At 39.3% G+C, this 18654-nt stretch overlaps 1 protein-coding gene across 3 annotated transcripts in view; it reads right to left on the reverse strand.

The window, feature by feature from the left end:
- CALCRL (calcitonin receptor like receptor) overlaps positions 1–18654 on the reverse strand; it is a 64231-nt gene that overhangs the window by 28008 nt on the left and 17569 nt on the right. For all 3 annotated transcript variants that reach the window (XM_083865144.1, XM_083865142.1, XM_083865143.1), the window contains 3 exons: positions 3439–3538; positions 2292–2436; positions 712–822 (listed from right to left, as the gene is read on the reverse strand). In XM_083865144.1, coding sequence (XP_083721270.1) covers positions 712–822; positions 2292–2436; positions 3439–3489 — 307 coding nt within the window. In that variant the 5' untranslated portion in view covers positions 3490–3538. The remainder of the gene's footprint in view (positions 1–711; positions 823–2291; positions 2437–3438; positions 3539–18654) is intronic.

Raw genomic sequence — 18654 nt, forward strand, 5'->3', positions numbered from 1 at the left:
GGAACCGATGATGTGATTTGCCTTAAGAAAACAAATAGATTTTCCCTCTCCAATCCATTAAGTATCAAAATACGTCGAACTAACTGTTAGAGAACTACCAGATGAAGTGACAAGAATATTTAAATGGCTTGCTGAACACCCAAGATGGAAACTGAAGTCTAACATCCTACCACTATAAACTAGTATTGGACAGGGAGGAAAACATAAAGAGCAAAACTGCTCAAGAACCAAACTGGAAAATTGCTGGAAACTCAATGGTTTCTATCATCAAATAGATGCATGGAAAGACCCTAGGAAACACAAAGAAATCCATGACATTTTCCACACGCTCACAAAGCTTAGCCCACAGAAACACGAAGTGATTCAAGTGGGAGAAACTGTTTGTCAACTTCAACCGTGAAATTGAGCTAAAGGACTAAGTCATATTTCTGCTTGTTTGTCAGAAAAGCTCATCTCTAGGAGGAAAAAAATGTGAGCTAAATTCAATTCCTACTCCCCAATCTATAGAAACCTTCAGGGATGCAGTTCAGATAAGAAAATAAGTAACTTAACAGTTTTCTATGTGATAAAAAGGAAAATGCAAATAATGGGTGTTGAGTTTCTGAAATCCTGGAGCATTAATGACTTGAGTGAGGCAAATAAGAGACACCAATCCCCCAGACCCTCATTTCAGTGAGAAATACACTGATGCAGAAGTCAATGCACTCATACCTGATGGGTTGAAATCCTGAAAGTAGTCAGGACAACGCTGCACCGACACGGTGCCAGCAGCCACATCACTCCAGCACAACCAGCCATCCCACGTCCTGTTGCAGTAAGGACCTGCAAACAAACAAAATAACTCTTGCTTCAGAATAGTCTTTCAGAAGTAAGATGGAGGATTGGGTAAGTTTGCAGCAATGGGGAAAAAAAAAAAAGGAAAGATTTAGCAGTGGTTGATTAAAACTCCACTTAAAAGAGATAGTTCCTTATACTTATATTTCTTTGAAGACATTTTAAAATCTTTTCTCATTCACCTTGAAATGGCCAATATCTAAAATTTGCAAACCACAGATCTAGAATATGGTGGGCAGAAAACCCCTAAATTGATTCATAGTCAATGATGTATGTTAGCAAAGAGCCTCACTCTTTCAAACATAGTTTTACTGAATTTATTTCTATTCTGGATGCACACCAAGCCTGTACATATGTTTACTCGTTCATAGAAACACAGTGGTATCCCAGAAGCCATGAGAAAGCCTGGCTGGGAGGCAGCCACAGCTGCTCTGCCTCAGGCTGGGCTGAGCCTGCGGCGGTCACTGTGGACAAACACTTCCCTAAGTGCCCCAGGAACAGGGAATCCAGTGTCCCTCAAGAGCCTGTTCCAATGCCTCATTGCTCACACACATTTCAACATCTAAAATAAATCTCCCTTCAGAATGAGCTGGCATTTTATAAACAGCCTCTTTCCCAGAAGGCACACAGAATGACTCTGTGCCTCTCTACAAATTTCAATATGTTTTCTTTATCTCGCTTCAGTTTTCTTTTAAAGACTTAATAATGTTCCCATCTCAAAGGCTGCCTCTCTCAAACGTTGTGTAATTCCACCTCATCTGAAGGTTTTCCAACTTGTGCATATCCTTCTGAAGCTGCGAGGCCCCCTTATGCTGTGGGCATAAGCTTACACTGCCATATTTGTACCCAGTTCTGACCTCCAGGCACTCAGTTCCTCTAAAGAATCATTTCAGAGGAGAAAAATCTCTTTGTAAAAGAACACAATCCTCTTTCCTTGCCTCCAAAGCCACTCAATGTTTCCAGAAGCTACCAAGGGAATACAGCAACAGGTGGAGTCACTGAGGTCAGCTCCGAGTGACTTATCAGGAAAAGCAATAATGACACCAGCACAACCCTCAGAGCAGGGAAACTCTGTGGATTTAGATACTTATGATTTTTAAAGGCAGATGTGACCAGGCAGACAGAGGTATGATAACAGCATAAAATGAAATAAGGTGGCAAAATTAATTAGTCATGATTTTTTACTACAGATATCTATTTAAATTAACATTTTCTTATTTCATCGCAAATAAAAAGCTTTGTGTTATATAAGAAGTGGTGCTGTGGGCAGATAGTGTAACATATTACATCATGCATCTCAAAGTGATGTTTATAAAAAATTGACAAAATATTGTTACAACCTGATAAATAATTCCTCACAAGATAAGAAATTAATAGAACTAAAGAACCCTGAATTACTGTAATCATATCTATTGACCACATATCTATCTAAAACCTCATGAGAAAACAATCTCTACCTTCTTTCTTGTGAACAGGGTCTTGCATAATCTTCTGGTAGCATTCATACTGTGCTGTCATGATTTTATTCCGTGTATAGCTCAGCTGGGCAAAGTCCATTGAGGCGTTCTGGTGTCCCTCAGCTGGAGTGGCACTGGCAAAGAACTAAGAGGAAAAACACTTCTTTCAGCAAACCACGTCCAATGCAAACTTCTTTAACATCAATCTTTTCAAATATTGTACTTTAAATATTATTTTACTGAAGGGGAGTGATCTTCAAATCTTATTACCGACAATATGATTTTATGGTTTTATGGTTAATTTAGCAATTCTTACTACTGAATCCTGATAAATGTCTCCTCAATGAGCATGGGGTAGGAACAAATTGACAAGATTTGTAAATAAGAGTGGCAACATGCATAGAAAGCACTGAAACAGTCAGAAGCATATGAACAGCTTTTGTAAAACCTAGTGAAATATATCAAAGTTTAGTCTAAAAGACGTTTCAGTCAGGCCCGAAATCATCCTTTACAAAAAAAGACCTTCCATACGTTTTATGCACTGAAGCATTTAGCTTGTCCAGTGCTATTTGGTTTCTCTGTAGCCTGGTGAACCATAAAGTCAACCCTCAGAATACAGAACGTTATTCAAAAGACCCTATAATCACTTTGATAGTTATTAAAATTAAAAATTGAAAAAATTTCAGGAAAGTTGTTCTTGACCAAAACGTGAACCTTTAAAGGGCATTTTTAATAGTAATTAAATATTTTATGGGAAGCTACTAAGCTTCACAGAAAAACAAAGCTGCAGACTGAAATACTGTACCACTGTTGTACAAGGGATGAAAATAAAATTTCTGAGGATGTCTCTGAATCTCAGTTAGTTGTCTTCTCCTCTTCAGGGTACTACTGCTGCTGTGCCACTTGTCCCACTGCCACTGTTCTGAGCCAGCAGACAATATGCTGGATTCAACAGAGATAAGAACTATTTCTGTTCCTTTGCTGAAGGAATTTAATGTACAACAGAAGATAGATAAAGATCCTGTTGTGCAGAAGCTACATTTGAGCACAAGATTACTCCTTCTGAGCTTCCATATTAATAATTTCTATGGTACTCTTTACAGGGCAGTTAAAACTGGAAGTGATTTTAAAAATTCATAAGACTCACCATAGTAACCAATAAGGAGAGCAGCAAAAACGTGATCCAGATTTTTGTCATTTTTATATTTGATGCAATCAATGTTACGTTGTAGCTGAATGAACTCAAACTGCAATAGAAAAAAAGAAAAAAGAAGAAATTTAGGAATTAATGAAAACCAAAACTGATAAAAGACTTTCATATTTTATTTCTGAACTAAAACAAATTGATTCTTGAAGTGAAAAGTTCACCCAAGGCATAAAACATACACAATTATTTATGAAGCACCTAGACCATCTATCTAATGTAACCCCTATGACAACTGCCTCAAAAGCAAGGAGAATGTCAAAAGGTTTTGTCTTTTAATATTTCAGTGTCATGAAGTATCCTGAGAAGATCACAAAGCTGAGCCTGGAACTGAGATAAGAGCTCTTCTTCTGATTGCATTGTGGAAAAAGACCTCTGCACACTCAGTTTAGTTATTACAACTAAACCACATTTCAAAAATCCAAGTATCTCACTGCAGCAGCATTAATGAAGCTATTCTCAGCTAAAATAAAAGCAGTAACATGTGCATGAGCATGAGTTTAGCTCCCTAGTACAGATGAATTCACTCCAACTCTCACTCTGTGATTTAAGACCCGAAGTCCCTCACACAGCTCATCCAGCTCAGAGACCCCACTGCCAGACAGTCCAGAGGGCTGTGGGTGCTGTACCCACACACAAACTTGAGTCCTGACCCAAGCCACATCCCCCTCACATCACACCTGCTCTTGTCTTTGGAAGTTTTTCTTACCCAGCAGTGATGTGCTATGAGAGAATAGGGGATGACAAAATTGGCTGTACATTGGCCAGCAGAGAGAATGGCACAAAAACCTCATTTTTTTAAAAAAACCACCCCTGTCTCAGTCACAAAAAGCAAACATTCAACATTGCTACTTTTGAGTCCTCCTAGAACACTCCAGTACAATAAACAGCATCTTGCAGGGCGTATTAGCAACTAAATATGAAATCACTGCTGTTTATTTGCACAGCCTGATGCAAAGACAAGAAATGTGCTGTAAAATCAGCTGTGCCTGTTTAACCCAGACTAAAGCTGTATTCATAATCTCCCTTCTATTCTGACCAGTGGCATGGAATCCTGGAACACTGATTGCTGCAAACTGCACAGGTGAGACTCTGAAATTCAAATCTGAAAACACTGAGAGGAAGACCAATTATCATACATGAAATATATCCTTGGTTTGAGCTACTAATTCCCTGGAAAATCCACTTGATAAGAACTAAAGTGAATAGATAACTTTAAAGACTCTGATCTGTTAACTATAGAGAAATCTAAATATCTTTGTGCAATGACTATGCCTTGACAAAAACCAGATATCTAAAATATATCTGAATTACCAAAGGGCAATATGAGCTCAATTCTGCATGACAGCTGGGGGCAAGTGTGATTAATGAAACCTATCACATGTTTCATTCATTTACAGATGTTTTCCTAGGGGGGAAAACACCCTGCCCTTCTAAGGAAATTGGAATTAATAACTTACTGTAAAGGAAGTCAATAGTATTTTCTCTCCCAAGTATGACAAAGCACATCTGTGCAGGGTTAAAATCCACCAATGATGTGCATAGGGCAAGCCAAGAGATGAACCAAATGGAAAATAGAAACTGTAATTTAGTGTATGTTTTTCTATTCATGTATACAAGAGCTCAAAATAATTTTCTCTGCAATACTTCCAAAAATCTTTATGCTAAAATAAATGTTAGATGAAAAATTTTAACTGCATACTTTTATATTGCTCTCACTTTGCCTTGCTTATTTAATTTATCTAAAAGATACAACATCATATAAACAAAGGCAGAAATTATCTGCTTTGATTCAGAGTCCAAGTTTATTTCTGTTTCACAATATCAAAAGTCATCCCTCAGCTCAGTTCCTTTAATGGTTCAAGTATTTTCAAACTGAGTGGTTTCGTGGACATTTCCTATCCACTGCTCCAGTATCTGCTGCTAAATTATTAAATCTTCCCAGGAGATAAAATGTCAAGTCAAGCCTATAATGCACTCTGTGCTTTCCACTCATTTCTCTCAGTTGCTAACATATGGAGAGAAAAACTCCAACCACCACCTTTTTCTAAACATCACTACTTATGGACCTAATTACAAAACACAGGATGAAGGTCATTCAGATGCCTGTTTGGACTGCAGGAAAGCATTTCTTGCATCACTACGTGGATTCATCCACTCAACATTTATTCCAGTTAGTCTGGACAAGACCTTTCCAAGGAAAATTAAGAACTTTCTTAGGGATGGACAGCAATATATTCCATTGACTGAGGCAGCAAGCCAGTATTGCTACGAAAGTCAGGCTGCTTTTATTAATCATCTGCTGCGATGAGATACAAACCAAACCTAATTCTCTGAAAGTTCTCTCCCTCTCTAAGCTGGGAGGCATCAGGCACACAAGAAATCAATAGTGAAAAGAGACTGTTCCTAGGTTTCCTTAAATATTGACGCTTCCCAAGTTGTTCTGCTATTGTAAGTGACAAGTCCACTCTAGGGCAGAAAAAAGAACTGTATTGGATTGAGAGTAGTCTGAGTGTCTTGAATGAACCCCTTGACTCCATTCTGACAGTGGGAATCTGCACAAAAGTCAGTAGGGCAGGGATTTACATTTACATGGGAGGTATTGACTGGAACCGAGGTGGTGCAGACAACACCACAGCTACTGGCAGTCCTCTGGCTGAACTATCTTCCCACTAAAAGGGAACATCACTGAGAAAATAATGGGGAATTGTAACAGTAAATCACATCTTCCAGATCTTTGAAATATCATTTTTATTTTTGGTGCATGTTTGTGCATTTAGTGAAGACTGGAATAACTTAAACAATACAAAACAACAACAAAAAAGGTGCTGCCATCAACGATACTCCCAAGGCCTACGTCGTGTTTGTCATTGATAGCAGTGACACCTACTGAAGAATGAGGAATTAAAAAGGAACTGCAAGCTGGATTTAGCTAAAACAGTCACTGGTATAGCTTTAACAGATGTTCCCATTTCTCTTCCTCCCGCTTTCTCTGCAGAGCCATCCTGCCTCATCAGCTGTTTCTACTTTTAACTTTTCCCCATCCTCCCAGGAGTAAGTGGCACCCTCGCTGAGCTCCAGACACTTCCCATTTCAACCATGCAGTAAAAGGGTTAAAAAAAGCAGCCATTAAAAAGAAAAAATGTTTTTGAACTTGAAAATGATTTAGTACAAAAACAAAAAAACACAGGCACCCTTCCTCATCAAACAGTTCTCAAATCTGTCTTCAAATGAGAATGCAACTCTGTGGGAGTGGGACAGGAGGGAGAGCCTACCTATGGCACTGCAGGCCCATCCATAAATGTCCCAAACATTTTCCCCTAATTGGCAATTTTTGATTTGCCCATTCCCAATTACAACAAAGAGAAAGCCACAAATCTCGAGCAGTGTAAATTATATACCTTGCAGTGTTCTGTAACCTTGCAACAGTGAACTTAAACATGTTTGCATACAGATATATAACCTTCATCTGAAAATGGCCAGAATGGGTATTTTCTTGACACTTGGGTACTTATGGTTCTTTTTGGAGGGAGGCACACAACTTGAAGTGTTGAAACCTCGGGCAACGTTTGCTTGTTTCAGCTCAAGATAAAGGCAAAAAGTTGGAAAATGCCCAATACTTTTCAAAGTGTCTCTAATTTGAATTGCTGTTCAAATTGCACTGTTGATAAAACACTCCCCCAAACCACCAAAACCAGTAGCCTCAAATGGAATTAGAGATAGAGCCTGCACTTGCATCTTCACTCACATCAACTTTCTGGGAAATACTTCTCTGACTAAAAGGGCTTTGCAAGTGGGCAGCACCAGCCAAACAATAACACCCAGATTCACTGAGTCCTGCACATGGACTGCAAAATCTCCACACTTATATTAGAGAACAAGGCAAGGCAGTTTGGAAATCTTCCCATTTGGGTAATCTGCCTTTTTATTTTTTTTTTTTTTTTCTGAGGGAATTACTTCTGCCAGGATTTGAATAAACTGCTCAGTGGTATCCCAGAGTAAACAGCTCACAGCTGTTTGTGTGGGAATTACTACATCCTCCCTCCTAATAATTATGAAGCTTAAAAGTAAAGGTAAATAAAATAATTCCATGCAACCATTCTCTCTTTACTTTTCTTTCCAGGAGTTTCTCCTAGGTTGTGGCACAATAGCATTTACTGTCTTCTTGAGGATTAAAAGAAATAAAGAAACACAGTGGCATATCTCAATTAATGCCTGAGTTATTCTACAGCACCTTCCTTGTGCAAGTGGTAGTTGAGCTCAGTAAGAGAAAGTCCTCACTGTTTAATTCCTGGGCCATGTGCTGTGCTGGTCTCATGGTACTGGTCTGTGCAAGGAGGAAATTAGGACTGGCTCACTAAGATGTTTCACATCTTGCATTCTCCTTATTAGCACACTTTTTGCTTTTGTTTTTGCATCACTCTGGCTGTGTGTCAGAAGCCTCACAGAGATTGCAGAACCATCTGCATATGAGATTACACAGATTAAATTACTCCTGGGTGCTTCTTCCCATGAATAGCTTCTGGCAACCATTCAGATAAGTTTTGTCACCTGCACCCAACAGAAATTACTAGCAGTAATTGGCAACACTCGTGGCCAGTTCCAATAACACCTAAAGTTAAAAGAGCCTATGACAGAATGATTGTGGTGGTAGTTTCCCTCTATTTTCCAACACTTCTTTTGATCAGTTCACAGGTATGGATGACACTGAAAGTTATTCTGAGGAGGTCCAGCTCAAATTCCAACCAACCAAAAAAACTGAGCAAAAAATGCCACCACAACAAAGCTCTCCAAATTAAGATTTTGGAGGAGGGAATGTCTTCAGGTTCTTCCCCTGGCACATTCTGCAATTTCTGCCCTTGGTCATTGCTCCTCTCCACACAGCAGACTGCAGAGCAGTTTTTTTTGTGGTTTTGTCCATCACACCAATTTTGGCTCTTTAAAACAGGATTACCACTGATAAAAACGGTAAGAGTACTTCCTCCTGGATTTTACATTGGAAAGTCTTCTCTAGGTCCTTGTGCTTTTCATGTTTTCCCTATAAATAATGAAAGCTCTGCTCCTCCTTGTCCAACATGATGAACTTGCTACTGACTTCAGGACATATGAAGCCAGCAGTACAGATCATGCAATGCCATGTGGAAGAATGGCAAGGACTCAGTGAGGGTTATAGTTACAAGTTAGCAGGAGAGCTAACCCTGCCAAAGAAATGCAGCATAGGAATTTTAAAAATATTGAAGCAAAGTAAAATTATTTGTCTCTCCTGAGGAACTAGTTGTTAAAGGAAGGCAACAGAGATTCTGGCAAAATAAAATCTTTATCAGGATACTGCTGGGGGTTTATTCTCAAGAGATGCAACTGTGATTTCCAACAGTTTATAGTTCTTAATGCCTCCAGAGTTTCCAGTGAGTGCTATTTGACTACTATTGTGTAAGCACATTGTTATGCTTATTTTATAAGCTTAACCCTTTTCACCCCATAGCCCTAACCCAGCTGTATCTTGATGCCTAAAATCCATCAGCATAGCTACACATGCTGCCAGCCATAACTCACCATATTCAGTTCAAAGTTCTGTAAGCCAGGGCACTGAAATTCCAGAGCAATCACTCAAGCACAAAACAACTTTGATGGGAGGCTGCTTTGCTGAATTAAGTTATCTGTGAAAATCCACTATCAAACATCCTAGAAACAACTATTAACAGAAAAGGAAGATGATGGCAGACTAGTGAATTATTAAATTCTAATAGATGATGGATCAAGATGATTTAGTAATTGTACTTCCCTTTTATTTTTATTTTTTTACTGTATTATATTCATGTCATAGTAATTTTAAAAATGGGTTGAAATTTATCCAGTAAACTTCCCCGAAATTTTACTTCTTCCAAAACAACTGCTGTGGTGTGGCAAGGATATTCCATTTAACAAGCTATTTTAAATAAAAGGGAATAATAGCTCATGACATTCGTTCTTTTCCATGGATTTCGTGCTATTAACAAGTTGGAGAGCTCCCACATTGTTACTAGGTATATAAGTATAGTTGCCTAGATACATTTATATATGCATGATACTCTTAGCCATAGGATTTAATTTTAGTCCTGCCAGGAACAGAGAGATGCACTCAATGAGCCTCCCTTTCAACTCCATAAATCCTATGATATATGTGAAAAATAAGGTGTTGTCCTCCAAAGAAAATTGCTCCACCTTCAAGCAAAATGATTTCTGTTTTGAGTTAAAGCAAAGGCAGTATGAATTTGTGAATTCGTCAAATAACCTTCGGACTTGTGTAACGCCCTTTGTTGAGGTGCTGGAGTGGAATTTTTCCCAGGCACTGGTGTTTAAAAGCTGCAGAATGTACTGTTGCCCTGTGTGCCCCTTTCAGGCAGTGTTTTTTTATATGAATGACTCCGTTTGATGCTGTTTACCAAGTAATGACCCAAAAGAGATCCAAAGGTTCCTTTGTGAAAATGTTTACGACATGAAGTCATTTTCTCAACTGGCTGAGTTTTAAAAGAGTTTTTTTTTTGTTGTTATTTCTTCATTGACACATGCTAATTTTACAAGAACAGTATTTCCACAGTTCAAAGACTTTTCTCAAGGTCAGAACAAGGCAATGGGAAAATTGGTTAAGCAAAATGTACCAGGACTTTTGGTTTTTTTCAGAGTTTACCACTCAGGCTTTTTCTCATTGGCCCCAGCCCAGTTTGGCAGCTGAGCATATTCTAGAAAACTTACAGGCTTTATACCAGTTTCCTTTAGATTCACATTTAGAAGTGTGAATATTTATGCACAAATATATTCCCAGTCAGTTATAAATGAAGCGATAAGGTTTCAAAACATGGTTTTTTAATGAAATTGTTAATTTTCAGGTGGCCCATGGCACAGCAGCAGCTCAGAGCAGGTGGCCAGGAAAGGGAACTGCTTTTGCCAGGATAAACAAAGTGCTGGTGCAGCCACCGCATCAGAACCGGTGTCCCAGCTTTGGGTTCACCTTTGGTCAATGCCTTGACCAGAACTAATGAACAAAGTGTCGAGATAAACTCTCCATGGAAATGTCAGAAGCACTCTAGTCTTCTGATTTTGTGCTGCATGTCTTTCTTTTACTTCAAAAGCACCCCAAACAAAACCCCAAAACACAGTACAGAGAACAAAAATATCCCCAAGGCAGCTTTCACTGCCTAAGGATGAAATTTCAGATGGAAAGTTCATGCCAAATATTAAAATTTTCTCTCATGATATACTTCTGATGCATTTACTAGTCAAAAAAAACTTCAGGTAGATTTAGGCAGCTTTAGAAAAATTCATCTTGGTATACTTATTTCAAATAAAATAATACACCAGCTACATCAAAGCCTTTACCAGGTCAAGCTAAGTCACCACAGTTCAGAACATTTCCTCTTACATTTAAAATTTCACATGCCAGAAGTCAAAAGTGCAAGCTCTGGAATATTTCACCCTTTGGATATTAGACAATTCACGTTATACTGTGCTAAATTATTAAAACTACTAATCCATCCTGTAGAAAAGCCAAGAACAAGCAGCAGCCAAAACCAACCTTTTGAATTCTAGTGGTCTGCAGCTTGTCTCCTTTGCTTTAATTAGCTACAGATATTCCCCATCTTGCCTATGTTTTTTCGTCTGCAGCATTACAAAAATGGCCCTTTAACAGCAAATGGTTTGAGCTGGGCTCACACAGGCCATGCTGGCTGTAAAGGAGTCTGTGAGACTCAGGAAAGTTAAACCAGAGGTATTTAATCTCAACAGTATGGAAGGAAATCACCTTCTGTATCTTTTTCTAGTCTATACCTGCATATTGGTATCTGCACCTGTGGAGGCTCACACAGACACAGGGCCTGTGCTCACAACAGGGGAGGAGGGCAAAAGCTTGGGAATGACCTCTAATAGAAGAAAATCATGGATGCACATGACGAGAACAACACCATCAAAGCTTTTCTCTTTACATTTATAACCAGAGCCTTCCTTTTTATCATATACACAGGGAGATCTCTCTCTCTCTGTTTCTTCTCACAGATTAGCTGCAGAAATCATCTTAAGGCAGCCATGAAGTGGGCAGTGATAGAAGGTTTTCCCATCCTCTGCCCACATTTCCTTCAGATTATATGTACCAAGATATTGCTAAAGCCAATGGTATTTCACCTTAACATTATTTTCTGTCAATCTGAGTTAACATTAGTTTTTCCACACTGAGGAAAGTATTGCCCATGGTTGTTTCTAAGTCTTCTAAATAGGAATTACCTTCAGCTTCATCCACACCCTGCCACACCCACAGGAATATGACATAAGCAAAATTCTGACGTTGGCAGAAACATCCAGGAGAAGGAAACACTTTGGTAGAGATGCTGTCAGTTTAAAAGTCAATTACAGGATCAAAGCAATTAACTAATCAGCTTAACAAAATGAGATCCTTGGAACAGAGGCAAACTGCTGCCCAGTGGCTGCAGTAAACCTCTCTCAGTATTTGCCCAATGCCTTCCTCATTCTGATCTGGACAAAGAGGACAAAAATTAAATGGCACCAGTTAATTTCATAAAAAATGCCATAAAAATCCCAAAAAATGCCAGTATAAACTTGAGTGCATCAACTTGCTTTGTTACACACAATGCCCCAAAGGGCACTTATGACTGTTTGGACAGGCAATGCCATTTTCTACCACCTAGAACATATTTGAGTGCTGATCTTTATGAACTATCATTGCAATGTGCACTTACTTTTAAAAGAGTAATTTCTTTTTTACCTGAGCTCAGTCTTTTAGGGTGAGTAAGAATATCTAAGTAGAAATCTTCAGCACTGACTGAAAAAACACATTTCTGTATCTTTTCTGAAATACCACTCAGGCAAAATTTCTTCCACCTGATAGCGTATATAATCCTTACCTGAAAGCAAGAAGCTAAGCCTTTTCTAATTTACAAATTTCTCCAGCAATTGCATCTTGAAGTCTTAATTCACATTTTGAAATGCTAGAGAGTAACAATGCTGAAAAGTGGACAAATCTAGCTGGTCTTCAGTTGACACCGTTACATTTTCATGCTGTTCTGTGCCACTGAAAAAATCCTCCTTGCTGAGCTCCTGCTGCTGTGAGAGATGTGAAAAGTTTGGAATAGCAGGAGCAGTTGGTGGAGGAGCTGACAATTTGGCTGGCACTGGGTGTTGTGCTCCCCTCACACACATTCTGTCTGCTGCAGAGTGGAGCCCAGCCCTGCACAGCATCACAGCAGCCCCCCTGCTCCCTGCGAGGCAGAGGTTTTACAGACAGTGCCAGCTGCAATCTGTAGGAAGCAGTGTGAATGTTTCCATGAATTCAGTTGAAGATCATATGTTCAGGGTGTGGCCGTGGGAAAGACCAGTGTATCTTACACGCAGTCCCTAAAGCCCAATTAGTGTTCCTTTAATTACAAACAGACTTTTCCATATCCTTTTGCAGTATCCCACCCTCTCTTACCTGAATTAAAACCAAAATAAGATACTATGAACATTAAAAAAATTACATAAACTGGACACAATCTCTGCCTTGATGATCTGGAGTCTCACTTGGACAAGATACTTAATGAAGATGAAATATTACATATCAAGTGCAATAAAACATTACAAGCACTATAGCTTCAGCAGAGGAATGTGCATGTAGCACAGCTATTCTGGTCATGAATTGCATACTAATTTTATTTGCACATAATTTATATATATTTAAGCACATTTTCTCCCCTCCAGATACAGTATTAACAATAATATAAAGGCAGGAAATGTAGTGGAAAATCTCAGTTTAAAGCCCGTCAAAACTGCAAGCAAATGAAAATTTCCACTGCAAGCATGGAAAATAGTACATGGCTTTAATATAGGTGCCCATATTTTCTGCATACTCACATCCTGCATTTATTTTCCTTGAGAAAAATAAACCTCACAGAAGGCTCAGACTGATTTCACACTCCAGAAAAAAGTCCTTGGCAGAAAGAAAATGCATGGGAATTTGATGGGAAGCTTTTATAAGGATGTCTACCCAAATTAATTTTAAAAAGAATCATCTGAGTTTGTATAGAGCAGATTCTGCCATTGTTCAGTCACTGTCTCAGTTAGCAGTGCAGAACTCATAGGCATTCATTTGGCTTTGATACCCAGCCTGGACATCACACTTGCAGACATTACTTCCCTCAGACTGAGGTACCAAAACTCATTGAAAAATGAACTTGGCATGCATTTTTAATTTTTTTTTCCTGTACTCTTTAACTTAAGAAGACACCTCAAAAGGCTCATCCATTTAATGCACTGCAGAGATTCTGGACCTACACCCTCTCAAAGCTGTACTTGTGTATCCTGTTCCACAGAGCATGTGAAAATTCAAATTCATCTTGCTGAGAAATTTTGTTCACAGCTGCTTGCTTGGCAGAGATTGGGTTGGGGAGGGAAGGGAGGGAGGAGGGAGAGACAATTTTCCAAGCAATGGGGAAAAACAGTACAGAACTTTCATCATCGATGGCCTTGACACTGCTGGAGCCAACGGAAACAACATCAACCAAGTGACTCCATGAGAGGGAACCATTCAGACACCAAAAGAAAAAACAAACCCTCCTGCAATTATTTCTATCGTGTGGTAGCTTATGCCAAGCTTCCTTTGGTGAAATCCAGATTTCTCCTGCATTAGGTTCCTCCTGCTGTTGATAGAGCAGGATATTTGCTGAAACAAGCAGGTAATGAATGAGATATTCTGAATTAATCAGCATATATCTTGGAGAGAGAACTGTGTTCTCTTCTGAAGCTCAAAGAAAACTGGCTGTGTTTCCAAAGGAACTATTATATTAAGGCAACAGACATAGGATTTCTGTACTAAATTCTAACTGGATGCAGGTCTTGCTGGCAGATAATTCCATAACAGGTACATATCTTACTGACCCTGACAGTGGTATTTTGAAAGCAAAAATGCCTGGCAATTGAAACAGGCCTACACCACCCAAAGAACAGGTAACATTTCATGAGGTAACTTCTCATAACTCCTCCAGGATTCCAAAGGAAATACAAATTTGCAGGAATAAAGCCTGGTTGGTTTCTTCCCCAACCAGTAAATATATTTCCCTTTCCCAAGACAGTATTAGAAAAGAAGTACTGCACAAGTCTATTTTAGTGATCAATGGTGAGTATTGTGCACAGAAATCACACAATCATTTTTATTCTTGGTGTTCCCTTGTGATATTCCAAGCCTTCACTGGCTGTGCAGTGCTAAACACTTCCTGTACATCATCCCAAAACTAGTGGCGTTTTTCTATGGCTTTAGTTATTCCAGATACCATATAAATGTTTTATAGACCAGGAAGCAAAGTACTTGTGGCTTTGTCTAAGCCAAGCATAGAATGGATTAGATGCAGACCCTGATCAAAAAGGACAGACAACTTAACATGTATTTGGGTTTTCTATTCTTAAAGATGTAATTTCCCACATATGAATTCAGTAAGGTGTTGAGCTATCAGAAAGCATCATTTGCATCCACCAGAACAAGTAAATCCACCCTCATGTCATTGCCACCAGACAACTTCTATCTTTGAAGTCATTATTGATCCTCAGGGTGCTTCATTACACCACTTTACAAAGCTCTGGAGAACAGAAAGAGACTTTTGATGAGTGTTTTTAAGGAACAGAGAACTTTAAATCTGAAGTGGCCATCACCCAGAGATCTGAACTCTGAACCCCACTTGGCTGGTGATCTCTGAGGGTCAGACACTACACAAAATATGACCCTAAAGCATCAGTTGGGAATCAGACTACCAAACTGATGGGAAGTTCAGTCTAATCCAAATGTGGGAGCCAAGTCAGCTACTGAAAATATATAATAGATATAATAGGATCATTGCCCTGTAAAGAAAATTGTTTCAGTTCTAGCAAGAAAATCATAAAAAACAGCCCTTCAATGCCCTTCAATGCAGTTTTTCCTGTAAGGTCACAAAGAAGCATAAAAAAAGAATATAAAGGGAAGACGAGAGCAAGAGAATTAAAAAAAGCCCCAGAGATTCTAAATCAGAGTTGAGAGTTGATATATTCAGTAAGGGCTTTGTGAAAGAATTCTGAAGCCATGTGTGGCTCTTGCAGACATATCTATTGTGGGAGGTATTTTAACCAGCTTCATGTCTGACAGACAGTCTGTGAATATAAATAAATTTCAGCTTCTCATATAGACATAATTTTCCTTCTCTGTAGGTGTGAATACCAGTGAGACAGTACAGTGTTTAGGATCAGTCCACTTGGATTTCCAGTTTTTGAGAAGTGTACAAAACCTGACAGTTTCTGAAAGCCATAAGTAATAAAACTCTTAAGGTGCTTGAGAAAAATAAAGAAAGGAATTTAAGCTATTTGCCCACCACCACTTTGCACGTTGTGTCACAACTGAGGCTTAAATATCCATTTAGCAATTAGCAATGGATTTATCATTCATTTCTGTTGGGTTTGTCATCAGAAGGACTTCAAATAGAGAGCAAAATTCCTTGGGTTAAGAGAAAACCCAGAGAAATGAAAACTCAGGAAAATATAAACCAATATTTCTGCTAATACATTATCAGTCATTTATCATCTGCACCAGTTTTTCACCTGGAGTTGCACTTGCCTGCCTCTGAGATGGCCTCAGGACAAGAATCCCTTCATTTGGATACTAATGCCTCTCACTAGGGACACCTGAGTTTAAAGGCACATCTCCCACAAGGAATTCCCAGAGCTAAGTGTTACTCGTGAGAGAATCTACCTGAAAATTCTCTTTGCTCCAAGAAACATGAAGGAAACTCTTCCCATGCTGAGAAGGAACCACCACCTAAGGTGACCTCCTGCCTCCAGCTCTACCCCCTTCTAATCTCTTGCTGCCCATTTCAAGCACTCACTCACAGACTGAACTGCTTTTAGCAGCACTGTGGATGTCAGTTTCCTCAGCCCCCTCAATGATGACTTACACACTCTGCCCCAATAACCAGACTGATACAGCTCCACATCATGTTCCACCTGCAATTCCCAGCTGGAAACTGGAGATTATCCACTTGGTGTAATGAAACTGGAGTGCCACATCCCACTAAGTAACAGTCCCCTGCAATAGGCAGGCATCATAAAGGTCTTATTATATATGTCTTATTCTGGTCGTCTGCTAATCAGTCATTTGATTTTTCCTGATTCCTTCACTGCTCCCATAAAGACCTAAAAGGAATTGGAAATCTCTTTTACACATAATCACAAAGCAATCACAGCTCTTAAGCAAGCCATCCTGGCAGAGGAAAAAGATGTTAAGGAAGGACAGGAACCATGAGAAAATTACTTGTCAGAGAATGTATTCTGGACAAAATAATGTGAAAAATACTACAGTGTAAAATAGAATACAACTTTACATTAAAACAACATGTGCAATATGTTAGCACTAGGTATCCATTTAACACAGCACACTCAAAACCTGATGATTATCATTACTGAGGATCAATTTAAAAATCTGCAGACATAAGAGTCAAGCCTTCATTTAGATTTTGAAACACACAAACTAAAAGTGATTTTGAACAACTCTACGATCCTTGTAGTTGGGGAAATTTATTCACAGTGGTCAAAGTACACCAAGGAATGCTCAAAATCTCTGCACTCCAAACAAAACAAAGGAACTGAATGGGTGTTAACTTCAGAAGCTAACTTGAGCTTTTTAAGTACCAGCACCATCAACTATTTTGCTCTCCAAAAAGTACCCCAGGGACACCCACAGCACATGCTGGTGCAGTGGAAATGGACCTGCCCAGCTCATCAGGATCATCTCTTTTATTTTTAATTGACCTTTTACAACAGCAAAACGTGAACAATACACAGAGATACTGCAGAAAGCAAAAAGCCATGAGAAATAAACCTCTGTCTCTCATTTTGCTTTCTCCAAACTGCTGGTGGGGTAATCAGTCTCTAGCACAGGCTCCATTTACACCACACTTGCACTCAGCTGTAACTGCACACATCCTGCCAACACTGCTCCTCACCTGTGTGGGTCAGGAGATAAATCAAGACCAAAAGCTAAATTCCCTCACAGAGCTCCCTGTGTCCTCTAAGATGCCCTGAGGGTGTAAGAGACACTTGCCAAGCCTGGCCCCGATGGATCTGCTGTATCCTGATGGACTGAGCCAGGCTAGTGTGCTTCTCAGGAAGCAGCAGGTGCCTGAGTGCTGGGTCATCCCATCCCACCCCAAACATGGAACACTAAAAATCCTTCTCATAATAGTGGCTTCCCTATAATGAGCTGAGATGAAGGAATAGGAATAATAATAATAATAATAATAATAATAATAATAATAATAATAATATTAATAGAATAAAAACAGCCCCTCCAAACCAAACCCACACAAAAAAAAAAAAAAAATTAAAATTAAAATTTGATGGAGAATAAAAAAAAACACATAGCATGTTTGCATTCTGTTCAGTTTCACTGAAGTCACTGAATTGTAACATGCCCAGAGGAGAATCAAACAACCTAGAAGCAAAGGTCCTGAGAAAAGGGGGTGACACACTGGCCACCTCCAAGGACTGCAAATACAGGGCACATTGCTATGAACAACTTTAGAGAAACTCCAGCAAGAGCTAGGAGAGCATGATGAAAGTTTTTGGTGAGACCCCAGCAGAGAGCTGAAAGCTGGCCTCAGCAGGGCTGTCAGCATCCAGAACCGGGCACACACGACTTGAGCGGTTTTCCAGTGACTGCAGAGTCCCAGTGATCAGGACAGATGAGCACTCTGAGCTGCCTTTAACTTGTCCTGTTTACACAGCCCTTCTTGCAGGAAACGGCTCCTCCCAGAGTCTAAGGGACCAAAAGAGTCAAGTGATCTTGAAGTACGGAGAGGAGGTGGAGGAAAGGGTGGTATTCTTTCCTATCAAGGATCATTTTTACTTAAATATCATTTTTTGTTGAGCTGACACTCTTGTTTCTGAGGCTGTAATTGACACTGATGAGCTTTGCCAAACAGCCCTAAAAGTGGCAGCTCTGAAGGTATAATCTTACAAAAGCAGTACAGGAGCACCTTCTCTGCTTCCCAAAGGAGCTCAAAAGAAATGTATCTCTGTAGAGCCAGCATTTAAAAAAGAGATATATAAACTCAAGGAGAAATGCTATTCTGCACTAAAGTAAGACCAAGCTGTGAATCTAGATGGTCCCTTGAACAATTG

The sequence above is a fragment of the Zosterops lateralis genome (genome assembly GCF_965231275.1).
Source record: "Zosterops lateralis genome assembly, chromosome: 7".
NCBI classification, from domain to species: domain Eukaryota; kingdom Metazoa; phylum Chordata; class Aves; order Passeriformes; family Zosteropidae; genus Zosterops; species Zosterops lateralis.